Source organism: Heteronotia binoei, chromosome 5, assembly GCF_032191835.1.
Source record: "Heteronotia binoei isolate CCM8104 ecotype False Entrance Well chromosome 5, APGP_CSIRO_Hbin_v1, whole genome shotgun sequence".
NCBI classification, from domain to species: Eukaryota; Metazoa; Chordata; class Lepidosauria; order Squamata; family Gekkonidae; genus Heteronotia; species Heteronotia binoei.
Genome location: NC_083227.1, coordinates 28,104,033 through 28,131,178, shown reverse-complemented (window position 1 = coordinate 28,131,178; position 27,146 = coordinate 28,104,033). Strand labels below are relative to the sequence as shown.

The following is a 27,146-nucleotide window of genomic DNA, read 5'->3' as shown; positions in this document are numbered from 1 at the left end:
TTTGGTGTAGGAGTTAAGGGCGCAGACTCTTATCTGGGAGAACCGGGTTTGATTCCCCACTTCTCCACTTGCACCTGCTGGAATGGCCTTGGGTCAGCCATGGCTCTGGCAGAGGTTGTCCTTGAAAGGGCAGCTGCTGTGAGAGCCCTCTCAGCCCCACCCACCTCACAGGGTGTCTGTTGTGGGGGGAGAAGATATAGGAGTTTGTGAGCTACTCCTCTGAGATTTGGAGTTGAGGATGGGATATAAATCCAGTATCTTATTATTATTATTTGTTTAGAGGTGTAGGATTTAGAGCCCAGGAGCAAAAGGTCCCATAGCCTTAATAGTTCATGACGTTGCTCCCAGATGACCCATCGCCAGAGCCCTCTCCCCTCACCAGGAGAGAGAGAGAGAAGGTCTAGAGCCAGACTGAGGGAAATTGCTGATTCATTTGCACTTACATGATATGCACAACCAGATAGATATGACATATTAGAATTTCCCTATTAGGAGATATTACAAAGGAAGGCTTTGTCAAGTGGTTAGATGTTCCCATATGTCAGTCAGTCTGCCCTGCTGAGCAAGACAAGGCTGAGAGTTTCCTGAAAGGAACTTCTCGTTTCTTGCAGGTCCAAGAGAGAGAACGGAGGCATTACGCTTGAACTGAGGCACGAATGTCTCAGCAACCCCAAAGTGGCTGCCAACATCTTACCTGAACATTTATTACTGTTTTCAAATTGCCAAACTGACCCAAAATTGCATTACCATGGCATCCATGCGGTATTACTTTTAGAAAACAAGAGATCATTAGAAATGGAAACATTTTGCAGAAAAATAAAGAACTGGAAATTTCCCCCACCTCAAACTTCTGTAAACATTTTTTAATGGTGTAGTCTACGGGGAAGTTTAGTTCAATGAGAAAAGTGTACCTTGCTGTGTATTTCTCCCATCCCCAGGGAAAACTGTGGATCCAGACTCCTCCCTGGGGGAAAAGGACCCTAGAAAAAAATCCAGACTAGGGCCTCAAAGAAACTCACATTCGAAGCCTGGACAGAGACTCCAACAGAAATACTTCCCAGACTCTCTCAGAAAATTCCAGAATCTAAAACATGGAGGACAAGAGAGAACTCCATTGGATTACGTGGTTCATGTCAAGCCAGGGTTCCCTAGCCCCACTTCTGGGATTTCTCTGCCAGACAGCGCTACAACTATGAGAGCATGAGACCCCAACTACCATCTTGGCAACTTGGAAGAAAAGGATACCATCAGCTAAGGCACTAGTTTGAAATGCATGGCCGACAGGCTGGAATCTGCCCCTCCAGGACTCTTATCCATCCCACAAGAAACTGGTCATGATTGCCAGATGACAGTGGATATGCATTCTGTCCCTGCATACTGTCCTAGCGGTACTGGAGTGGTATTGGAGGGCGGGCATTGGGGAGATGAGGGTTGCCCAGGGCTTTACTCAACAATTAAAGAAATTACAGCCTAGATCAGTGGTGGCCAATGGTAGCTCTCCAGATGTTTTTTTGCCTACAACTCCCATCAGCCCAAACCAGCATGGCCAATGGCTGGGGCTGATGGGAGCTGTAGGCAAAAAACATCTGGAGAGCTACCGTTGGCCACCCCTGGCCTAGATAGTTTGTGTAATGCAGAAGGGAGGAAGCAGTACTGACACTGGTATGTCTATGATAGCAGACAGGCATGAGGGGCTCCAGTGGAGAGGGCCACCACCTGCACCCTGAGAATGTTCCCTCGTTCTTGCTCCTTTGCTCCTAGCACCATTTCTGCTCAAGCCTTTTCAGTCCCTGCTGCCACTGCCAGAGTCCTGGCCCCAGCCACGGGGTGCTGAGAGGGTCCTGGGAGCCAATGGAACAAGCAAACATGGTCCATTGCTGGGTAGAGTAAGGGCAGCAAATTGTGTCTCTGTAAGCTGACACATGCTTTTGATTTGACATTCATTACAGAAAAGAGCTATTCACAGATATATGTTGTCCCAAACACACAAAATCCCTTTCCACGCTCTGAGCATTCAAAAGGTTTCTCCCCTGTGTGGGTTCTTTGATGATGTAGAAGACTGGTACTCCAACTGAATCTCCTTCCACACTCTGAGCATTAAAAAGGTTTCTCCCCTGGGTGGGTTCTTTGGTGCATTTGAAGATGGATACGCTGACTGAATCTCTTTCCACACTCTGAGCATTCAAAAGGTTTCTCCCCTGTGTGGGTTCTTTGGTGCACTTGAAGGTGGATACTCTGACCGAATCTCTTTCCACACTTTGAACATTCAAAAGGTTTCTCCCCTGTGTGGGTTCTCTGATGCTTTTGAAGATTGCCCCGCACATTGAATCTCTTTCTGCATACTGAGCATTCAAAAGGTTTCTCCCCTGTGTGAGTTCTTTGATGCAGCTGAAGAGCGCCTGTCTGACTGAACCTCATTCCACACTCTGAGCATTCAAAAAGTTTCTCCCCTGTGTGGATTTTTTGATGGTGTTGAAGTTGTGTTCTCCGACTGAATCTCTTTCCACACTCTGAGCATTCAAAAAGTTTCTCCCCTGTGTGGGTTCTTTGATGCTGTTGAAGATGGTTATTCTGCCTGAATCTCTTTCCACACTCTGAGCATTCAAAAGGTTTTTCCCCTGTGTGAATTCTTTGATGCAGCCGAAGAGTGCCGCTTTGACTGAATCTCTTTCTGCATTCTAAGCATTCAAAAAGTTTCTCCCCTGTGTGGGTTCTTTGATGATGCTGAAGAGTGGTATTGTGACGGAATCTCTTTCTGCACTCTGAGCATTCAAAAGGTTTTTCCCCTGTGTGAGTTGTCTGATGTTGTTGAAGATTGCTACTCTGACTGAATCTCTTTCCACACTCTGAGCATACAAAAACTTTCTCCCCTGTATGGGTTCTTTGATGCCGTAGAAGATGGGCGTTCCACCTGAATCTCTTTCCACACTCTGAGCACTCAAAAGGTTTCTCCCCTGTGTGGGTACTTTGATGACACTGAAGAGTGGTACTGTGACTGAATCTCTTCCCACACTCTGACCATTCTAAAGGTTTCTCTCCTGTGTGGGTTCTCTGATGTTGCTGAAGACTGCTACTCTGACTGAATCTCTCTCTGCACATTGAACATTCAAATGGTTTCTCACCTCTGTGTATTCTTTGTGGCAAAAGGGGCTGTGATCTATTCCTGAAGTACTTTCCACACTGAATAGATTTAAATGACTTCAGTATCCAGCACTCTGGAAACTGTATATTATGCCGTCTTTCATCTCTCTTCTCTACCATATGGCCACTTTTATTTCTCTTAGTTCTGCCTCGATTCCTGACATTTTCTTTCAAACCTTCATTTTCAACTGTATCTGGCATTTGCTGATGAAGTTCTTCACCCTCCTCATTCCTCTGATCATCCCCTGCTGGAATAAAGAGAGAGACCCTGTTAGCACCTGGGAGGGCTGGCAAGCTCCAAAGGCATCGGTGTGGTTGTGGTGATGTGACTGGAGTAAGCCGTTTGGCATCATCCAGCTTGCCTGATCATAACCACGCCTCAACCCTTCCACAGAATATCTAGTATTTAACGATACTTCAACCCCTCAAGTGCCACAGCTGAGTTCTTGCTGAGAAGGAGCTTCTGACCCTCCAGATTTCAGGTCCCCAGATGGCCTCCCTCCCTCTTTACCCAGCAGGCTGTATGAATCTACCAAACCAAATGCTGTTCAGAGGTGATTGTGCCTCTTCCTTTAATATATAACCATGAAGGATACTCACTCTCAGCCAGCTCATCTGGGAAGTAAATACGCTCTTGGGATTCTCCTGAGGAACCCCCTAGCCTTTCTTTGGATGCAGGGTCCTTCTTTGTGTCCATCAAAGTTTCTCTTATACTTCTGGCTTCTTTTGCTGAGAGAGAAAGAGTAACTGATAAGTCTCATATGGGGAAGGAAAGTAACTCAAGAATAAAAATTCTTAGTGGATTGAACTGTTCTGTTAATTTATTTTTCTCTCCTTTTTATTCTTTTTCTATGTACCTTTATATTTCTGTTTTTTAAAGTCATGAGTTAGAATAAGTAAAAGAAAAAGAATACAAGTTCTTCTGGAACGATGGAGCCCACAATCCCAGTCATGTAAAGTGGAATGAATCTGAGACACAAAGCACCCTGGTTTCCTCAAGGGTTAACGTCGTAGTTGTTGCATTGTTGTTGCTATTGATAGAGATTTTTTACATACAATTAAAATTATAAACATAAAAGTTCAACACAACAGAATAACAAAAGTTTACTAAGAAACACCAAAGCAGTGCCCGTGAGCAAAAGCTGGCATCTTGGAGTGGGATGTAAAAGCGCTTTACAAAGTTGTAAAGAGAGACAATACCATCTTTCTATCAGCTTACAAGACTACTGGTGCGTTTGCTCTCCTACAAAGAACTTCATTCAGTAACCTTTGAAGTCCACATGATAGCCTGCAACCAATAACACAACTCCTGAATTCCTTAAAGGAAACCTTCAACAAATTCCAAACCAAGTAATTTCCCCCCCATTATATATGGACTGAAAGACCCCAACATATTTTTGAAACTGAAGGGAAGCGCATCTACGATATTCTGTAAAACTGTTCCATCAGCCTTTTAAGTTCTTCTTTTCAGACCAGTGGGAACAGGCACCCAAATCTGACAAACCATTTACAATACATGTATTAAGCCATGGACATGATCTACTGGTAACTGCTGTGATCTTGCATAGATCTTGTTCATAAGATTGTGCCCAAGAGCCACTGCAGGTTCCTGCTATGCAACCAGTCAGTCTATTTTAAGTAAGCAGGTAGCACAGCTATCAGCTTGTCTTGGGCCATTGAAGTCAGTATTCTCTACTCAGTCCGGCAGGAGAACTCCCAGGTCTCAGGCAAAAGTCTTTCACATCCCCTCCTACCAGATCCATCTAATGGGAGATTCCGCCAGGGTTTGGAGCTGGAACCTTCTGCATGCCAAGCAGATACTCTGCCAGTGAGCCACAGCCCCTCCCAAAGTAGCGTAACAGGTCTCAAAATGGTGAATCCCTATTCTATATTTTGACTCATGCCTCATCCCAATGGCATCAATTTACATCTTTGGCACCTCTGAAAGATCCTTACCCAGAAAGGCCACATGCTCATAGTTCTCCAGCATGACTTCCTTGTACAGAGCTCTTTGCCGTGGATCCAGCAGGGCCCATTCCGCCTCTGTGAAATAGATGGACACGTCCTCAAAGGAAAATGGAGACTGAAAGGAAAAGCAGATTCCCTTGTCAGAGATCACACCTGGCAGAGACTGCACACTAGGAGGGAGTCATCTGGGAGAGTACAGGATGTATGCGTGTTTTCTTTGACTGTAAGGCCTACAACAAGCTTCGTGAATCCCTTAAGGACGTAAGAGAAGCCATGTTGGATCAGGTCAATGGCCCATCCAGTCTAACACTCTGTGTCACACAGTGGCCAAAAAAACCAGGTGCCATTAATTCCTTCCCTTAGCCACAACACAACACAATCCCTCCCCTTGGCCACAACATTGCCCCCCACCAGCAGGCAAAGATTGTGCCATTTGAGAAGACTTCTTTCAGACAGGCACCCTGATGTTACTTATCAGGTAGCTAGATTTGGGTGGAGTGCTATAGGGATAAGAAAATCTTTATTAGCTCAAGTAGTGGGATTTTAACATTTTATTCCTTTAATAGGCACGTAAAATCTATTTTATTGTATTCTGATGGTTTGTATACTGTTTATTGTCCTATGTGGCATTTTATCCATGCGTATTTAAGTTCTATAGCAGCCCCATGGTGCAGAGTGGTAAAGCTGCAGTACTGCAGTCCCAAGCTCTCTGCTCACGACCTGAGTTCGATCCCAGCGAAAGCTGGTTTAGGTAGCCGGCTCGAAGCTGACTCAGCCTTCCATCCTTCCAAGGTCGGTAAAATTGGTACCCAGCTTGCTGGGGGGAAAGTGTTGATGACTGGGGAAGGCAATGGCAAACCACACCATAAAAAGAAAGTCTGCCATGAAAACGTCGTGATGCGACGTCACCCCAGAGTCGGAAACGACTGGTGCTTGCACAGGGGACTACCTTTACCTTTTCATTTAAGTTCTGGTCTTTTACCATAATAAAACTGAACTGAACTGGGTAAAGGGAATGGCATTCAGAGCATCACTCACCCAAACACCTTGTAGAATCTGCAGGAACAAAAGCCCCCCTGAGAAAGGAGGAGGGACCCAGGATGCCCCCAACGCAACTCTCCTACCTGGACTGGAGGTGCAGCAGCTGTTTCCACCCCTCTGAAAAGGTAATGGTTCAACAGCATCTCTTCACTGCCTGTTAGTGAGACAAGGAAGGAAGGAAGGAAGGAAGGAAGGAAGGAAGGAAGGAAGGAAGGAAGGAAGGAAGGAAGGAAGGAAGGAAGGAAGGAAGGAAGGAAGGAAGGAAGGAAGGGGGTTTGCTTATTTGTTCCCTTCATCAAGCACCCCCTTCCTAGAAATGTAAAACCTTGCCCTGTGTACACTCAATAAATTTTTAACACTTTTTACTACATTCTGGAAGAGGCAGAAGAGAAGCACCTGGGACCTATGAGCCTCAGATTATAAATGCTGTCAACATATTTCAGACTACTGTGAAATTTCAGTCTGGCCTGAGGGGAGGGACAGAGGAGGGTGGAAATGACATCACTTGGCATGTCACCATCACATTCAGCCCAAAACTCAGACATGACTGGAGCAAATCTGGAACCTCTAGGGTAACTTCAGTTTTCAGAGCTCCTCTAGGGTAACTTCAGTTTTCAGAGCTCTGCTCCCCCAGAAGCTGTTGGCTGCCTTTATTCACTGTGTTGAATAGCTCTACCCATGTATGTCCACCTTTTCTCTTTTGAGTCACCTTCAGTTTGTCTTCTGGAAGGAAGGTGAGATGCGACTATTTTAATTGATGGGAGGAATTGCCTTCCACGAATTTGTCTAATCCCCTTTGAGAAGAATCAGTTATTGGACTTTGAGTGCCACAAATTGACTCTGTGTTGTGTGAAGAAGTATTTAATTCTTTTTCTGATCTGAGCTCGCCGCCAACCCAACTCAAAGAGGTGCCCCAAACAAATCCAGGCACAAAGAGACATTACCGCAAGAGAGGGCATCTTGGGCACACTCATGAGCTTGCGCCCTCTGCCCTTGTTCCAAGGAAGCTCCTCCCACCTCAGGGAATGTTGCTTCTTTCTTCACAGATGGTGCCCACATCTGAAACAGCAACAAGAGAGAACGGTAAGAGGTGGAATGGAATGGATTCTGTGTAAACATTTATACTCCTCCTCAGACAGGGCTATTGGCAGCTAGAGAGAAACAACCCCAGAGCCATGCTGTCTGATCTAAAACAACAGAAAATGGATGCCAGCCAGAAATACAAAACTGGGCCACAATTCCAGAAAATGTAAAGGTGCCTCACTATCTCAAGAACTTCCATCCACCCTACATTTATAATTTATAACAATGGGTTTCTCAGGAAATCGGCTCTTCTCCTTGAATTAATCTCTTCCATCCACACTTCTGCTTCCTCATTTGTCCTTCTTAGCATATCCACAACATTTGGAAGTATCTCCCATTCTGTACTTCAGCTATGAATATTAACACCCATATCCAGTCCCTGAGAGCCATTCAGCTCTTCCCCAAATTTTGTTTTCCCTCTAGGACAGGGGTGGGGAACCTCCATTCCGAGGGCCGTATAAGGCCCTCGAGGTCATTTGCTGTGGCCCTCAGGGATTGCTGGACTGAACCAAGCCATGTGGCAGCCTCCCTCGGGCCTGGCTGGCCAGCGAGGATCGTGGGGCCCAGCCGTGCTGTGCAGCAGCCTCCCAAGGGCCAGACAGGGATCACAGGGCTCAGATATACTGTGCGGCAGCCTCCCTGGGGCCTGGCTGGCTGGCCAGAATTGCTGCAGGGCCTGGAAAAGATACTGTAACAATTCAGTTTGCACTTGATTATCCCAGATGGTGTGGCCTAATATGCTAATATTAGGGGATGTGGTCTAATATGCTACTGAGTTCCTGCTGAGCTTTTTCTACAAAAAAGCCCTGGACCTATATATTTGCCTATATTGGCCCGCAAATGATGTTATAAATATCCATATGGCCCTTGGCAGAAAAAAGGTTCCCCACCACTGCTCTAGGAGAACCATCAAGCGACTCTTCAAGATAAACACATCAAGCCATTTGTTTCTGGATCTAACCTGTCATAGTGCCTCAGGAAACATTTTTCCTGTAAAGATTTCCCCAGCCCAAAGAGTGTCTGTCCTCAACTAGGGGCAGGGCCTTTTTGGCCCTGGCACCGGCCTGGCGGAACACTCTTTCTGGATGAGACAGGGCCCAGCAGGATTTGGTACAATTCCGCAGGGCCTGCAAAACAGAGTTGTCCTGCTAGCCCTATGGTTGAGGGAAGGACTGGGCCTAGCTGATAGGCTCCAGCCAATTTTGGTCTTCCCTTCCTTTCCCTCTCCTCTTGCTTCCCCTTGTACAACATTTTTGAGATGTGTGTATATTGCCCCCCACATGAATTGTATGCCATCTTGAATTTTATAGTAATTGTCTTATTGGTTTGTGTGGCAGATCGGAACTGGGACCAGCTGGTGGGTCCCGGCTCTGCCTATCCCTTCCTGGTATTCTGACCTGAGGGGGCTGTTCCTCTCCACTTCCTCAGGGTATTGCTGTCACCACTGTCCTTGTCTTGGACTCCAGTTAGGCGGGACAGCTTCCTTACCTCCCTCCACGTCACTAGGAGCTTCCCAGGTATCTTTGGGGCTACCCTGGAAAGTTGGCAACTGGATGTTTTGCCATTTTCTCCACCCTAGGGATTCCTTGCCCTACTCTTAGCATTCCAAGCAGTTGGGGGAACAATGTGATACAAAGGGCCTCCAGTCCTTTAACAATCATTGCATTTTTAAAAACTCCACAACTATATACAGGCATATTATACGTGAAAGGAATAAATCAAAGCAGGCAAAAACTCTTCCTTCCTAAACTCATGCCTATCTTCCTTAGTTACAGTTGGATAAGATGGTCATTCATACTCTCCAAAATGACCGCCCACTCTGGCCTAGGAGCAAGGCTGCTGCCTCTGCCTCTGTCTGCGACAAGCCCTAACGGAAGACTGCCTTGAACATCCCTTTCCCACCCAAAAAACCACTAATATAAATAGTAGTTCCCACCCAGGAACTGATTCTCCCTCCTGCAGCATTCTGGGGCACAACTCTGATGGACTTCATGTCCTCTCTGGGAGGTATCCTCAGACTGCAGGGAGCGGAGAATGAGGAAGCGGCTAGGCCAAGGCCTACCTCAAGTTTGATAGTTCTCAATCCAGCTCACAACTACACACAAACAAAATGTTTTTCCACAGTCTGTATTGTATTTATTAAGTAATTTAATTGTATGTGGTATTTTAGAAAGTTTTATGTTGTTTATCTATAAATTGTTGTCACCAGTTCTGAACCCGTTTTGGGTAGTGCAGGTTAGAAAATTAGAATAAATGCAAGTACCCACATGATCATCACACTCCCACTAGCATAAGGCAGTCACACAGGCCATTCCGAAAGCCTTCTTCGTGGACCACACTACTTTGACTGGTAATTATAGCATCCCAAAATCTATTCTCCACTTATTTAGCTTTGCATGTGTGCTTAAACAGCGCTTTTGTGTGTAGACATGCTGGTTTCATTTCTTTTCATTTGGTTTTTCAATAAAACCTTACTGGTTGAATATCTTCCTTCTTTATTTGAGTTTTTCTAAATGAACAATTCCCCTATACTTAGATGGAGATTCCAGTTGCCTCCTCTCACACTGTCTCTAATAAAGCTAATTTTCCCAATTAAATAAGAAACAGCTATCTGGGTGACAGTTACCCCACTCCCAGACTCAGCACTCTTCCATCAGCAGACCTGGTGAGTTACCTGGTGAGGGATAAAAAAAACTCTCTAGGAGAAGAGGCTGCTGATGAGGACATTAAATCTCCCATTCAGTTATTAACACTTGGAGATATGTCTGGCAGGCAACCTTTAGGAGAAGACTTGATATAATTGTTTGAATTGGACGTACTTGTGGAGAATCCCCTCACCTGTTCTCTCTGCCTCTTCTCTTCTGTCTGACTCAGAAGGAAACCTTCGGCCAGGGCCACTGCCTCAGAACTGGTCTCTGGCTCACATCCTTTGACCCAACACTGCATTTCCTGGGGCAGGATAGGACAGAAGGGCCATTTCCCAGAGTTCAGCTTGTTTAGGAACAAGGCTAAGGCCAGTTCTTGAACAGCTTTGGATGGCTACTATGCCGTCACTGGTGCCCTCTTGAAGATAGTCACTGGGTGGGAGAGGGGAAACCAGCCAAAATTTTTGCCTTTGGCCAGCCAATCAGCATGAATGATTTATCCTATTTGATCTTGAGACTGCTTTCTGGGCCCCTTAACCCCCAAAAGGTGCGCTTTGTATTCTTGCTTGCATCCCCCTCAGTGTGACCTAAACGCATGCCTCCTGTGACTTTGTTCTTGTGTTTCTCCCTGTAGTACTGCCCAGGGAGCTGTACCTCTCTTGCCTGGCAAAAGATGTCATTCCTCCCACCCAAACCTCAGTAGCCTCTTCTCTCTTGGAGCTGGCCCTCCCCGGAAAAACCCAGCCTCCTCCTCTCCCCCCTTTCCTTGACCCACAGCTCGCCCCCCCCAACCACCCTAGACTCTCTGCTCCCTCCTCTCTAAATCTCTGACCAGGCCCCCCTAATGCAGGGAAGGGGCTGCAACTCATCCCCCCTCTCCCCACCCAGGTGCAAAGAGGAGGAGCAGAAAAGGAGGAGCACCTAAAGGAGAACACTGCCCCCCCCCCAGGAGCCTGCCTCTGTCCCCTCCTTTCCCTTCCCCCACCTAGGGTTGCCAAGTCCAATTCAATAAATATCTGAGGACTTTGGGGGTGGAGCCAGAAAGTTAGGGGGTGGAGCCAGGAGCAAGGGTGTGACAAGCACAATTGAACTCCAAAGGGAGTTCTGGCCATCACATTTAAAGGGACCACATTCCTTTTAAATGTCTTCCCTTCATTGGAAATAATGAAGGACAGGGGTGCCTTCTTTGGGGGCTCATAGAAGTGGACCCCCTGGTTTCCTTTAGAAACATGGAGGGTATTTTGGGGAGAGGCACTGGATGCTATGCTAAAAATTTGGTGCCTCTACCTCATAAAACAGCCCCCTCCAGAGTCCCAGATACCTGCAGATCAATTCTCCATTATATCCTATGGCAGGGGTGGCCAACGGTAGCTCTCCAGATGTTTTTTGCCTACAATGCCCATCAGCCCTAGCTATTGGCCATGCTGGCTGGGACTGATGGGAGTTGTAGGCAAAAAACATCTGGAGAGCTACCGTTGGCCACCCCTATCCTGTGCGAATCAGTCTCCATAGGGAACAATGGGGTGCCCAGCAGACATTTCCCTCCCTCCCCCCGCTTTCTGATGACCCTGAAGCGGGGGGAGAGCCTCCAAACCGGGGGATCCCCTATCCCCACCCCAGATGCCCCACTCTTGCCTCCCCGCTGTACCAGCCGTCCTGGACTCACCACAGAGAACGGGGCAGAGGCTGTTTTGCACGCCCAAGAACAAGAAAGGACCATTTCCCACGTGGGGGCTCCGGGCAGGAAGGAAGCGCCTCCCCGAGCCTCTGTAGGACTTGGGGCTGGCCGGCCTTTCCTGCTGTGGGGCCGAGAGAGCCAGGAGAAGGGGGATCTCGTCCACCCAAGTGCGCCTCCCCCAACCCTTTGCACTGTCCTCCCTCCTGCTTCCATCTCTTCTGCCTGCAAAAAGGGAGAGCAAAAAGCTCCCAGGGGAGAAAAGGAGGTTTTCCAGGGGAGGAGAGGTGGGGGCTCACCTTATTCATCCCTGCACGGAGCTGTCCATCTTCCTGAATCTCTGCCAGGGGAGTGAAACCCTGCTAATTTCCTTGGGGGGGGGGGGGGTTAACAAGAGACCAGACTAGTTAGAGAGTCCCCAGTCCTAGAGAGTCCCCGGTTGGGTAGATGTTTCCTGCTCCCCTCCCCTAGCAGAAGCCAGGCTAGCACTTCCGGGTTCTGCTCCAGAGGCTGGGGATGGTCTGGAGAGCAGAACAGGTTTGAGAAGTGGGGAGAAGTGGAAGGGAGGGGTCCGCCTCCCAGTTAACACACCCTGGTTCTGCCTCTGAAGTGGCAAAAGAAAGCAGCCCCCAAAGAAGAGCATTAAGAGCAGCAGGAGACACGGGGAGGAACCGAACCTTCTCCCTCCCCCCTTAGATTGCGGAGGGGGGCTGGTGGGAGGAGCAGGAGATTTGGAGAGGGGAAAGGAGAGCCCCCCCCCCCCCCCACTCCTTCTGCCTCATCTGCTTTTGGCCCCAGCAAGCTTTTTCTTCCCTCGTTCCTCATCCAGCTCCCAAGTGATGCAGCCAAGTCCTTTGCTGTTTGGGAAACTGAGGAGGGAGAGGCCCCCCCCCCCCAATCCTCTGTCCTTCTTTCTCTCAAAATCCTGGTCCTCTGAGTTGTGAGCTGCTTTTCTCCTCCACTGAGTGTGTCGAGAAGGGGTAGTTCCCTCCAGCCACCCCCCTCCTGCGATAGCTATGGCTGACTCAAGAGAAAAGCCCCCACCCCAGCCGGCATGTTTTGAAGATGTCAGTCTCTGACTTGAATCATACAAGAAGAGTCAGTGGGCACAGTCCTTCTCCTTGTAGTGCTAGCTTTCTGTTTGCAGGGCATACAGTTGCAGAGTTCAGGACTGCAATCTCCCACCTGCCCCCTTGAGCCAGCACTTCAATTCTAGTTCCTCAGGGCTTTCCTTCCCTACACCCTCTGCTCAATTTGTGAATCAGGCCAGAGGGTTTGGGCAGAAAGCAGAAGGGAATCCTAAATTGCCAGAGACACTTAATTTTCTTTTTAAAAAACCATGGAAAAATATCTCAAATAGCTAGTTTGTAATGTAGAAACATGATATGAAACCTGGCCTGTAAAACTCAAGAAGCCCTTTTGTTCTGATCCACCAGGCAAATTCTTACATGTCTCCTAAATTTTTGAAGTTTATGAGTTTATGCTCAATGGTGAATCTCCATTGTCTTTAATTTTCCATGAGACTGTCTGTGTCTCTCCTCCCCCTTTCAGAGAGAAGCCTCTCTTCATAGCTAAGTGACTAAAGGCACCTTTACGCAGTCAGAGGTGACCCAGAAGAAGGGAAAAGAGATGGAAGAGCAGAACCCAGAAGGACCTGGAACCGGCAATACAGCAAGGAGAGGCCCAAACCCCACCCCAGCTGGAAGACGTGTTGAATGCTGGCAAAGCTCGGTGACAGATATCAATGATCAGTTCTCTGCAATCTCAGATATACATTGCCAACAATTCCATCAGTTCTGCTATGATGAGGCTGATGGACCCCGAGAGGTTTGCAGCCAGCTCCATCGACTCTGCAAACACTGGCTAGAGCCAGAGAGGCACTCCAAGAAGCAGATCCTGGACCTGGTGATCCTGGAGCAGTTCCTGATGATCCTGCCTCAGGAAATGCAGCGTTGGGTCAGAGGATGTGGGCCAGAGACCAGTTCCCAGGCAGTGGCCCTAGCTGAAGGTTTCCTCCTGAGTCAGGCGGAGGAGCAGAGGCAGGCAGAACAGGTGAGCGAATTCCCCCCAAGTATGTCTAATTCAAACAATTATATCTTTCCTTCTCAAACTAAAAGTTCCCCACCAGACATAGAGGGCAATATTTTGTTCCTCGAGGAGAAGAGGCAGGCAGAACGGGTGAGGGGATTCCCTCCAGGTATGTCCAGTTGAAGCAACCTATATTTGATCCAAATGTTAATCATCCAGATGGGAGATTTAACAGCCTCTTTAGGAGCCTCTTCTTCTAGAGAATTTCTTCTCCCTCCCGATTACTCACCAGGTCTTCTGATGGGAGGGTATTGAGTGGGGCAGCTGTTACCTACAGTCACCACACCTCAAAAAAGATACTATATCACTGGGGATAGTGGAGAAATTGGCAGGCCTCAGATTCAGTGGGAGCTCACAAGAGCACAGCTCCTGAACCCTTCCAAGAGTTCCACCTCCTCCTGAGAGTTCCACCTCCTTGTCCATTGAATAGTATGTGCAGCTGCATAACAGTCCCTGGATGAGCAAACGACCCCTGGAAACTAGAATGATTAAAGGGTTGGAACACTTTCCTGCTTACATATGAAGCTGCCTTATACTGAATCAGACCCTTGGTCCATCAAAGTCAGTATTGTCTACTCAGACTGGCAGTGGTTCTCCAGAGTCTCAAACTGAGGTTTTTCACTCCTACTTGCCTGGACCCTTTTTAGTTGGAGATGCCGGGGATTGAACCTGGGACCTTCTGCTTACCAAGCAGATGCTCTACCACTGAGCCACCGTCCCTCCCCCAAGCCCTGCCTATGGTTGCCAGCTCTGGGTTGAGAAATACCTGGAGATACCTGGAGCTTGGGGCTCTTTAGCTTGGAGAAACGTCAGCTGAGGAGTGACATGATCGAGGTTTACAAGATTATGCCTGGACAGAGAAGGTAGAGAAAGAAGTCCCTTTCTCACAGTACAAGAATTCGTGGGCACTCAATGAAATTGCTGAGCAGTCGGGTTAGAACGGATAAAAGGAAGTACTTCTTCATCCAAAGGGTGATTAACACACGGAGTTCACTGACACAGGAGGTGGTGGTGGCTGCCAGCATAGACAGCTTCAGGAGGGGACTGGATAAACATATGGAGTAGGTCTATCAATGGCTATTAGTCACAGTGTATTGATGGAACTCTGTCTGGGGCAGTGATGCTCTGTATTCTTGGTGCTTGGGAGGGGCAACAGTGGGAGGGCTTCTAGTGTCCTGGCCCCACTGATGGACCACCAGATGGGAAATTAGCTTTATTAGTGTGAGAGGAGGCAACTGGAATCTCCACCTATGTGAACAGGGCTTGTTCCTTTATCAAAACTCTCAAATAAACCAGGCAGATGTTTAACCAGTAAGGTTTTATTGAAAAACAAAATGAAACGAAATGAACATGCCTACACAGAAAAACACTCTTTAAGCACACGTGCAAAGCTAAATCAGAAGAACAGGAATGAGCAGGAAATAGATTTTGGGAGAGGCTATATTTACCAATCTTGAAAAAACATGGTCCACAAAGAAGGCTTTCAAAGTGATCTGCTTTCCACAGAAGAGAAGTGGGAGTGCAGAGTAGGACCCAAGAATACACAGACAGAATAGGGCTTATGACTCTGGGGTAATAGGACTTATGATTCTGAGGTAATAGCAATGTGAAGGGCACTTGGGCTTGATTCTCCCTAACTGCCAACTGTCTGAGGAGGGACATGAATGCTTACACAGAATCCATTGCATTCCACCTCTTACCCCTCTCGCTGCTGTTTCAGATGTGGGCACTATCCGTGAAGAAAGAAACAACATTTTCTGAGGCAGGAGGAGCTTCCTTGGAGCAAGGGCTGAGTGTGGAGGTCGTAGAGCTTGCCCAACGTGCCCTCTTCTGTGGTAAAGTCTCTTTGTGCCTGGATGTGTTTGGGGCATCCCTGTGAGTTGGATTCGTGGAGAGCTCAGATCAGGAATAGGATTAAATACTCCTTCATACAACAGGGAGTTAATTCGTGGCACTCAAAGTTCACTAACTGTGATTCCTCTCAAAGGGGATTAGACAAATTTGTGGAAAGCAATTCCTCCCGTCAATTAAAATAGTCACATCTCACCTTCCTTCCTTTAGAGGAACTGAAGGTGGCTCAAAAGAGAAAAGGTAGACAAACCTGGGCAGAGCTATTCAGCCCTGTGGATGAAGAGAGCCTCCACCTGTTGGAGCAGCAGAGCTCTGGATACCAGTTCCTTGGGGACAAGGCTCATGGAAAAAATTGGCTTCTGTGCCCATCTTCATAGGAATATCTGATAGGAAACAGGATGCTGGAGTAGGGGTGGCAGGCTGTGGACTGGAACTCCCAGGATCTTTGGGGAGGGGCTTGGGGCAGATATGCCATCTTGATATTCCATCTGGCTGAAAACATGGTTGTTACATGAGCATGCAGAGAGACGCTCTGAAAACTCACTGAAATTACCCTAAAGGTTCCAGATTTCCTCCAGTCACATCTGGATTTTGGGCCAAATGTGATGTGACATAGCCAGTGATGTCATTTCCACCCTCCTCTGTCCCTCCCCTTCAGCCAGCCAGACATCTCACAGAAGTCTGAAATATGTTGACAGCATTTATAATCACTGAGCCTCCTAGGTCCCAGGTGTCTCTTTTCTGCCTCTCCCAGAATTTATAAAACGTGTTAAAAAATTGTTGCATGTACACAGGGAAGGTATTACAATTCTGGGAAGGGGGTGCTTGATGCAGGGAACAAGCAACCAAACCCCCTTCCTTCCTTCCTTCCTTCCTTCCTTCCTTCCTTCCTTCCTTCCTTCCTTCCTTCCTTCCTTCCTTGTCTTCCTTCCTTCCGTCTTCCTTGTCTTCCTTCCTTCCTTGTCTTCCTTCCTTCCTTCCTTCCTTCCTTCCTTCCTTCCTTCCTTCCTTCCTTCCTTCCTTCCTTCCTTCCTTCCTTCCTTCCTTCCTTCCTCCCTTCCTTCCTCCCTTCCTTCCTCCCTTCCCTTCCCTTCCCTTCCCTTCCCTTCCCTTCCTTCCTTTCCTTCCTTTCCTTCCTTCCTTTCCTTCCTTTCCTTCCTTTCCTTCCTTCCTTTCCTTTCCTTCCTTTCCTTCCTCCTTGTCTCGCTAACAGGCAGTGAAGAGATGCAGTTGAGTCATCGTCTTTTCAAAGGTGTGGAAGCGGCTGCTGCACCTCCAGTCCAGGTAGGAGAGATGAGCCGGGGACAGCCTGGGTCCCTCCTCCTTTCTCAGGGGAGCTTTTGTTCCTGTAGATTCTACAAGGTGTTTGGGTAAGTGGTGCTCTAAATGCTGTTCCATTTACCCGTGCCAAGACATGAATCCTGTACCCTCCCAGACGACTCCCTTCCAGTCTGCCCAGTGTGATCTCTGACAAGGGAATCTGCTTTTCCTTTCAGTCTCCATTTTCCTTTGAGGAGGTGTCCATCTATTTCACGGAGGCAGAATGGGCCCTGCTGGATCCAGGGCAAGGAGCTTTGTACAGGGAAGTTATGCTGGAGAACTATGAGCATGTGGCCTTTCTGGGTAAGGATCTTTCATCAGTGCCAAAAGTGCAAATTGCTGCCATTGTGATGAGGCATGAATCAAAATATTGAATACCAGTACGTTGTTTTGAGGCCTGTCCCACTACTTGGGAAGGACTTGTGGCTCACTGGCAGAGTATCTGCTTGACATGCAGAACGTCCCAGCTTCAAACCCTGGCAGAAACTCCCATTAGAAGGTTTGGGTAGGAGGTGACGTGAAAATCTTTTGCCTGAGAACTTGGAGTGCTCCTGCTGGACTGAGTAGACAATACTCAGTCCAGGGTTGCATTTAAGTTTATAAAGACAAGCAAATAGCTGTGCTACCTGCTTTCATAATATAGACTGATAGGTTGCAAAGCAGGAACCTGCAGTGGCTCTTGGACACAATCTTAGGAACAAGATCTATGCAAGATCACAGCAGTTATGAGTAAATCATGTCCATGGCTTAATATAGGGGTGGGGAACGTCAGGCCCGAGGGCCTTGGTCTGGCCCTCAGTGAGCCTGAGTGGTGGTCATTATGAAGGACTGCTGCTGGGGTGTGTGGGTGCCTTTAAAGGTCTGCTGGGAGCAGCTGCAGTTTCCGCATGAAGGGAGGGAGGAAGGGATGTCAGGGGTGGGGGGTGGGAGCCATCTACCATCAGTTCAGTTTGCACTTGATTATCCCAGATGGTGTGGCCTAATATGCTAATATTAGGGGATGTGATCTAATATGCTAATGAGTTCCTGCTGGGCTTTTTCTACAAATAAAAACCTTGGATCTAGGCATTTGCCTAGGGCGGCAGGCCAGGGAGTTACGCCAAGTTCGGCTTTCCCCACATGACTTCAGATAGAAAAACAATTATTTGCATTAATTTTGCCAGCCTGAATCGTTCTCCCTTGGCAGAGCACTGTTTTTTAAATTGATCATTTTGTATGGCCCGCAAATGACGTTACAAATATTCAAACGGCCCTTGGCAGAAAGAAGGTTCCCCACCCCTGGCTTAATACATGTATTGTAAGTGGTTTGTCAAGTTTGGTAACCTTTTCCTTCCAGCCTGAAAAGAACAAAAGACTAATGGAAGGATTTTATAGAATATGGTAGATGCACTGCCCTTCAGTTTCAAAAACATGTTGGGGTCTTTCAGTCCATATATAATGGAAAAAAGCTTACTTGGTTTAGAATTTGTTGAAAGGTTTCTTTAAGGAATTCGAGATTTGGTTATTGGTTGTGTACTATCATGTGGGCCTGAAAGGCTACAGAATGGGGTTCTTTGTAGGAGAGCAATCATAGCACTCTTGTAGTTGATAGAAGGATGGTATTGTCTCTCTTTTCAACTTTGTAAAGCACGTTTACCATTCCCACCCCAAGTTGCCAGTTTTTGCCCACGGGCACTGCTTTGGTGTTTCTTAGTAGACTTTTGTTCTTGCTGTTGTATTGAACTTTTAAGTTTATAATTAAAATTGCACATAAAAAATTTCTACCAAGAATATATATAAAAGCTCTTTTGTGGAGGAAAAATGGAGCATCCTTCTTGGTTGGGACTGTACTGCATCAGCCTTTGGCCCATCAAACCATGGATCAAGGTGTGTTGTATTCCACTGGCTGAGGGTGGGAAGAGGATGAAAACAGCCACAGAAAGCTTTCCCCCAATTGGCTGAGGGTTCTGGATCTTCCTGGTGAGTGTATAAAAGGAAGAGAAGTGAGCAGAGTCCCTCTGTTTGTTTGGAGCTCCTCTGCTTTCATTTTCCTGTTAATCTGAAGAAGCTGGTTGACATACAGCAGATGGTTCCGGTGATTAAATTGTTCCAGTGAGTAATTGCCCCATGTGCTTGCAAACTGTGCTTATTTGACTACTTTGCGTGTGTGTGTGAGAGAGTGTATGTTCACTTTAATTTAGTAGACGTTCAGGCAGCTGCTGGGGGTTGAGGAAATGAAGACTGTATTCAGGGGAACGGCATTGTAGTGGTTTTTGTTTTTTGGTGGGAGGAATAGGAAAGTCTCCTGGTTCCACCCCCAAAGTCCCCAGGTATTTTCTGAGTTGGACCTGGCAACTCGATAGCCAAGCTTGGTTCTGACAGTAAAAGGCTGGAGGAGGAGGCCCTTTACAGGCCTATTTGGGACTTCGAGGGGGAACTCTTTGGGGCCAGGCCTGACTAGGGCTGCCAGTTCCAGGTTGGTGGGAAATTCCTGGAAATTTTGTGGTGGAGTCTACTGAAGCCAGACTTTGGAGAGAGGAAAGACCCCCGCTAAATAGAATGTCATAGAGTCCACCTTCAAATGGTTATTTTCTCCAAGGGGAAAGAGATCCATTTTCTGGAGTTCAGTGGTGATACCAGGATATTTTCAGCCTCCTCCTAGAGGTTTCCTACTCTAGGCCTGGCAGCACGCTCTGGGTGACTTGATGCCACCTGACTGGCATAATTTAACCAGGCCTGGCTGCTTGCTCCTGTCCAGAAAATGGAAACAAATAAACACTGTGATATACTGCCTAACAAAATTTAGTAAAACATTTGTTAAAAGTCATCAATCCTTTTAAACACAGTGTAAAGAAGTTCAGCTTTAGAAGACAGCAAATTTCTTTCAAGGAGAGTTCTTTTCCATAGCAAATTTCTTTTAAGGACAGTTCTGCGAGAGCTATGGCTGACCCAAGGCCATTCCAGCAGCTGCAAGTGGAGAAGTGGAAATCTAACCTGGTTCCCCCGCATAAGAGTTCACACACTTAACCGCTACAACAAACTGGAAATAATAATTATGATGATGATTATGGTGATGGTGATGATGATATGATGTTAACCTACCAAGATGCTTTGCCTCTCAGATCCATTCCACTTTTACTGACTGGGATTGTGGGCTTTGATCTTGAACATGGTTCTGTCCTTCCAGGAGAATTTTTATACTTTTACTTATTTTAATACAGAATTTTAAAAAACAGAAATATAAAGGTACAGAGAAAAAAACCAAAAAAGAAGAGAAAAATATATTTACATAACATAGCAATAAGCTAAGAATTTTTCTTCTTGAATTGCTTTCCTTCTCCGTATAAGAATGATCAGTTTCTCTTTCTTTCTCCCTCTCTCTCTCTGCAAAAGAAGCCAGAAGTATAAAAGAGACTTTGATGGACACAAACAAGGGTCTTGCATCCAAAGAAAGACCAGAGAGTTCTTCAAGAGGCTTCCAAGAACATATTTCCTTCCCAGATGAGCTGACTGGGAGTGAGCATCTTTCATGTTTATATATTAAGGGAAGAGGCATAAGCACCTCTGAAAAACATTTGGTTTGGTACATATATACAGTCTGATGGATAAGAAGGGAGGCACCTGAAATCTGAAGGGTCAGGAGCTCCTTCTCAGCAAGAGCTTAGGTGTGGCTCCTGAGGGGGTGAGGGATCATTAAATACTAGATATTCTGTGGAAAGGTAGAGGGATGGTTATGATCAACCAATCTGGATGTGCCCCAGGGGGCCTACTGCAGTCGCATAGCCCCAACCACATAGATGCCTTTGGGCCTTGCCAGCCATCCTGAGTGCTAACAAGATCGCTCTGTTTATTCCAGCAGAGGCTGATCAAAGAGACAAGGAGGGTGAGGAACTTCATCAGCAAATGCCAGATAGAGTTAAAAATGAAGGTTCGAAAGAAAATGTCAGGAATCAAGACAGAACTAAGAGAAAGAAAAGCGACCATATGGTAGAGAGGAGAGATGGAAGACAGCGTAATGCACAGTTTCCAAAATGCTGGATACTGAAGTCAAGTAAATGCATTCAGTGTGGAAAGTACTTCAGAAATAGATCACAGTTCCTTGTGCACCAAAGAATACACAGAGGTGAGAAACCTTTTGAATGCTCAGAGTGCGGGAAGAGATTCAGTGTGAGGGGAAATCTTCGACAGCATCAAAGAACCCACTCAGGGGAGAAACCTTTTGAATGCTTTGACTGTGAAAAGAGATTTAGTATGAATCATGATTTTCAAGAGCATCAAAGAACCCACACAGGGGAGAAACCTTTTGAATGCTCAGAGTGTGGAAAGAGATTCAGTGTGAGGGGAAATCTTCAAAAGCATCAAACAATCCACACAGGGGAGAAACTCTTTGAATGTTCAAAGTGTGGAAAGAGATTCTGTCACAATACCACTCTTCAGCGTCATTATAGTACCCACACGGGGGAGAAACCTTTTGAATGCTCAGAGTGTGGAAAGAGTTTTAGTCAGAGTAGCAGTCTTCAACGACATCAGAGAATCCACACAGGAGAGAAGCCTTTTGAATGTTCAGAGTGTGGAAAGAGATTCAGTCAGAGTAGCAATCTTCAACGACATGAGCGAACCCACACAGGAGAGAAACCTTTTGAATGTTCAGAGTGTGGGAAGAGATTCAATCAGAGTATCCATCTTCAAGTGCACCAAAGAACCCACACAGGGGAGAAACCTTTTGAATGCTCAGTGTGTGGAAAGAGATTCAGTCTGAGTAGCAGTCTTCAACAGCATCAGAGAACCCACACAGGGGAGAAACCTTTGAATACTCAGAGTGTGGAAAGAGATTCAGAGTACCCATCTTCAAGTACATGAAAGAACTCACACAGGGGAGAAACCTTTTGAATGCTCAGAGTGTGGAAAGAGATGCAGTTGGAGAAACCATCTTCTATGGCATCAAAGAACCCACACAGGGGAGAAACTCTTTGAATGCTCAAGATTGTGGAAAGAGATTCTGTCAGAGTAGCAGTCTTTCTTTTTTTAAACCTTTAATATTTCTGACTTTATTGACTTTGACAATTTTGATGAATTGAAAATTCATATCAAATAGGAAATATAACAGATAAAACTTCAAACATATATACTTCAAACATGTATACTTCTGCACATGATCTATTATCAACTCCTTTAAGAAACCAATTCCCTGTTTTAGAGAAAATATGGTAGTCATAAAGCCCTTTGAATCATCCGTTTTTACTTGCTGCTCCAGCTTCCCACAAAGTAACTCAATTCAGTAGTAAAAGCTGAATAATAGAGTCCCAAATGAACAAGTCCTTCCAAATCTTCACTTAAAAGATATTTTTCTCTTACATTCCAGTTTAAATCAATTCAGTTCCGATAAATCCTCAAATACACTTCTTTCTCACATTCAGCCTTTGTTCAAGTTGTAATATATGTCCATCATTAAATTAGTACTTGTTTAGTTTTAAACCGAATCTGTCCAAATATGTATGTTCTTTTCTTGTAGAAGCCTCTATCATGGGGGGGGGGGGGTTTCTCCTCCTCCCCCTCTTTCAAAACAGTCAAACTTGGTTTTGTAATGGAGATTTCAGTAGTCGGTAATGTTGCAGATCAGACTTACTTGCAAGGTACTGTTTCGATAGTTGCAGTAGAAAAAAGATGCATTGAAAGGTTGTTAGCATGAAAAAGAAAAAATCCGGCAGTCACCTCTGGTGCCATTTAGAAATGGCAATCAGAGCAGCGGGGCATCGCAGCAACAGCAAATCAGGGAGTCGATCGCCAATGATCTCTCAAGCCTTTGTCAAGCTGCTTGCCTTCCAAGACCCTCCCCGGGTCTTAGAGTCGAGTCTCCCTACTGGGAGATCCCTCCAGCTGCCAGTGGTGAAACCTTTCGAATGCTTGGAGTTTGGAAAGTGCTTCAGTCACAGTTGCATTCTTCCAAGAGCATCTAAGAATTGCAGAGGAGAGAAACATTTTAAATACTCTGAATGTCCAAAGAGATTCCTTATTGTGGCTCTCTCCAGGAACACACCCTCAGGAGAAAATTTTTGACTGTTCAGAGTCTGGAAATAGCTTCAGTTGGAGAAAACGTAAGAACATAAGAGAAGCTATGGTGGATCAGGCCAGTGGCCCATCTAGTCCAGCACTCTCTGTCACAGAGTGCATCACTCTTTGTTTAACTACTACACTTTTGAAAAGCATCTGTGTTAGAATTGCTAACAGGCGTAAAGGGGAAAAAAATACCCTGCTCCTCTCCTAGAGGCCTAGTGTGTGGAAATGGGCAGCTGAAGAGGTAACCCAGAAATCCTCTCTCAGAGGGACATCACCCTTTCCCCCTCCAAGCAGTTGCCAACCCATAATTGTTTCTTTATTAATTGGGAGGAGGGGACTCAGCGAAGGAAGGGCCATAGCTCTTCAAAATAAGAGGATGCCCCATATTTCCCAGCCATACAAGAAAATATGGGCTTGAGTTTTTCCATCTGTTTCATTGAAATGGGTTATTATAGCCCCTATTAATATACGTTATAGCCACTATTAAGATGTAATAACAGTTATGATATTATGGAGGATGTACAAAACTAATCCCCATTTAGCCATTAATTTTAATGGAAGGCAGATAAATCAGGTGGGTCTATTGAAGACCCGAAGCATATAAGGTGTGATTTGTGTCATCCTTTTATTGGTAGCTGGGACAGCAGTGCTATGTTCTACTGTAGGATAAACTTTCTAAAGTAGGCCTTACAAATTTTACTAGTTTTGTGCTCTGAATTACCCCTAACAAGATTTTTACTTCTAAAATACTGTCTCCCTGAGGCAACATATGTCTGTGAACAGCTCTTTTCCTCAATGAATGTCAATAAACCAAAAGTATGGGCCTTTTCACACTTACCGGTAGAAACCGGAAGGGAGTCGGTATTGTGCCGCCTTGCAGTAATCCGAGACAGGGATGGGAGTTTTCAGACACATGTTTTTTTCCCGGTAGGGTTCCGTGATTGAAGCAAGCCATTTCACACTGTTCCGCTTTTATCTCACTTCCACCAGTGCCAGCCCTTTTCGCCTGCTGGCGCGCGATCTCCAGCTTATTTTTTTGGAACATCGGGCAAAGATTGCTATAGCGCTATAGCGACATATCACAACAGCACCACCATAGAGATGGCTAGGCTCCATTGAGATAAGTTACCAAGTTTCAACGGCAGCGATCTCTGGTATCTTAATGGAACCCAGGCATCCCTATGGTGATGCTGTTGTGATACATCGCTATAGTGCTATAGCGATCTTAGCCCGACGTTCCAAAAAAAAAAAAAGCCGGCGATCGTACGAAAAGGGCGCGAAAACTGCTCCCGGATTAGATACTGGACATTTCACACAGCGCCCCATACCGATTTCAACCTGGAAGGAGGGGTTGAAAACTGGAAGAAGCTGCTCTTTGTTAGTAACGACTCAGGCATGCCTCACTACCGGGACAGCCGCGAGACTGTGTGAAAAGGTGACAGTATTCCGGTAGCAGCCAGTTACTGAGTCGGGTCTGTCTGAAATGCCAGCAGAAACCCATTACTGTTCAGTAACTGACCAGATTCCATACCGGAATACATAGACTGTGTGAAAAAGTTCTATGTCTCTGCTTACACTAGGACACTATGCAGGGACGCAATGCATAACCTCTGTGATCTGGTGATAAAGGTAATGACCAGTTTCTTGTGGGCTGGATAAGAGTCCTGGAGGGGCAGGTTCCAGCCTACAGGCTATATGTTTGATACCAGTGCCTTAGCTGATGGTATGTTTCTTTTCCAAGTTCCCAAGATGGTAATTGGGGTCCTCATGCTCTGATAGTTACTTACTTGACAAGCAGAACTGCCACATTAGGAGTAGAAAGACATTACTTCAAAGGCATACTGGGAAAGCGAAAGAAAGAAAACAACTGGGAGTTTATCTTTTTCTGCTGGTAATTCGCCAACTTTCATGGCCGCGGAGCCTTGGGACATGCAAGGAACATAGGAGCAGCCGCCGCTGAACTCTTGGTCCCATCGCACAAGTCCCATGCCAAAGAAAAACCCCAACAAGATGTTTCTGTGGGGGGTATCACTTCTGTGACACCCCTCCAACAGCCAGAATCAGAGGTGCCGCAGGAGAGCGATCTGCGGACACCTCTGCAGGTAAGATGCCAAAATACGGAATGCCAAACTGGATCTCCTAGAGCCTGTGTGTGTGGAAAAAGGCAGCTGTAAATAACAACCCGGAAATCCTCCAAAGGGACATCACCCTCCCCCACCCCACTTCCACCGCCCATTACACATTACCATTAGAGAGCCAGTTTGTTGTAGTGGTTAAGTACGTGGACTCTTATCTGGGAGAACCGGGTTTGATTCCTCACTCCTCCACCTGCACCTGCACCTGCTGGAATGGCCTTGAGTTAGCCATAGCTCTGGCAGAGGTTGTCCTTGAAAGGGCAGCTGCTGTGAGAGCCCTCTTAGCTCCACCCACCTCACAGGGTGTCTGTTGTGGGGGGAGAAGATATAGGAGATTGTAAGCCGCTCTGAGTCTCTGATTCAGAGAGAAGGGCGGGGTATAAATCTGCAGTCTTCTTCTTCTTTAAGACAGTATGCACGGACAGAATGCATAACCTCTGTCATATGGCGATAAAGGTAATGACCAGTTTCTTGTTGGCTGGATAAGAGTCCTGCAGGGGCAGGTTCCAGACTCTGGGCCATATGTTTGATACCAGTGCCTTACCTGGTGGTATGTTTCTTTTCCAAGTTGCCAAGATGATAATTGGGGGCCTCATGCACTGATAGTTCTAGCCATGTCTGGCAGAGAAATCCCAGAAGTAGGTCAAAGGGACCCCACCTTGACAGGAATCATGTGGTCTCAGAGAGTTCTGTCTCATCCTCTGTGTTTTAGATTCTGGAATTGTCTGAGGCAGTCTGGGACGTTATCGCCGCTGGAGTCTCTGTCCAGGCTTTGAACGTGAGTCTCCCTGAGGCACTGGTCTGGATTTCTTTCTAGTGTCCTTTTCCTCCTTTAAACAGGAGGCTGGTTCCACAGTTTACACTGGAAATAAGAACGTGAGAGAAGCCATGTTGGATCAGGCCAATGGCCCATCCAGTCCAACACTCTGTGTCACACAGTGGCCTATATAAGAAGTACTTCCTTCTATCCGTTTTAACCTGACTGCTCAGCAATTTCATTGAATGCCCACGAGTTCTTGTATTATGAGAAAGAGAGAAAAGTACTTCTTTCTCTACTTTCTCCATCCTATGCATAATCTTGTAAACCTCTATCATGTCACCCCGCAGTCGACGTTCCCCAAGCTAAAGAGCCCCAAGCGTTTTAATCTTTCTTCATAGGGAAAGTGTTCCAAACCTTTAATCATTCTAGTTGCCTTTTTCTGGACTTTTTCCAATGCTATAATATCCTTTTTGAGGTGCGGTAACCAGAATTGCACACAGTATTCCAAATGAGACCGCATCATCGATTTATACAGGAGCATTATACTGGCTGATTTGTTTTTAATTCCCTTGCTAATAATTCCCAGCATGGCGTTGGCCTTTTTTATTGCAATCGCACACTGTCTTGACATTTTCAGTGAGTTATCTACCACGACCCCAAGATCTCTCTCTTGGTCAGTCTCTGCCAGTTCACACCCCATCAACTTGTATTTGTAGCTGGGATTCTTGGCCCCAATTACTTTGCACTTGGCCACACTGAACCTCATCTGCCACGTTGACAGATGAAATGGAAGAAAAGCCAGCAAGGCTGAGCAGAATCACATTTTTCTAAGTCTATTTAAGTAAAGTTTGCTATAGAATACACTTTTAAAAAAGGTTGACAGTGGTATGAGGTGGGAAAGTCTTGCTGTCCAAGGGACTCTCAAGAGTCCTCCCCAGAACCACAGCTCAAAAGCATCTATTCTTCTGTGCTCATCCTTCCTTATAGTCCAGCACTCACAGCCATACATCACTACTGGAAATACTGTCACTGAAAAAAGACTAAACGTGTGGAATTTAATAGCAACAACCAAAGTTCCCTCTAAGCTGCAGAATCTTGTGAGCAAAAATTCTACTTTGTGAGCTACTGGCATTAAAGTTGTGAGCTACTGCATATATCAGTGTGCTCTGGGACCATTTTTTTCCTGAGCTAAGACAAAAATGTGTGAGCTGGAGGCTAAAAATCTGTGAGCTAGCTCATGCTACCTCAGCTTAGAGGAAACATTGGCAACAACACAGAAGTACCATTTCCTAATCTTTTTGGATTTCTTGCAGAAATATGTCCTTGCCATAAAAGCCTCATGGTAACAGCAGGTAGCTGGAAATCTAGTCCAGTGGAATTGATGTGGTTCTAGCTGAAGAACA

At 46.2% G+C, this 27,146-nt stretch overlaps 1 protein-coding gene across 1 annotated transcript in view; it reads left to right on the top strand.

The window, feature by feature from the left end:
* LOC132571892 (uncharacterized) overlaps positions 1-27,146 on the top strand; it is an 851,656-nt gene that overhangs the window by 806,387 nt on the left and 18,123 nt on the right. Inside the window, exons 7-10 of the mRNA XM_060238684.1 lie at positions 20,648-21,550; positions 21,621-21,792; positions 24,429-24,477; positions 25,696-25,761. Of these exons, the coding sequence (XP_060094667.1) occupies positions 20,648-21,550; positions 21,621-21,792; positions 24,429-24,477; positions 25,696-25,761 (1,190 nt within the window). The remainder of the gene's footprint in view (positions 1-20,647; positions 21,551-21,620; positions 21,793-24,428; positions 24,478-25,695; positions 25,762-27,146) is intronic.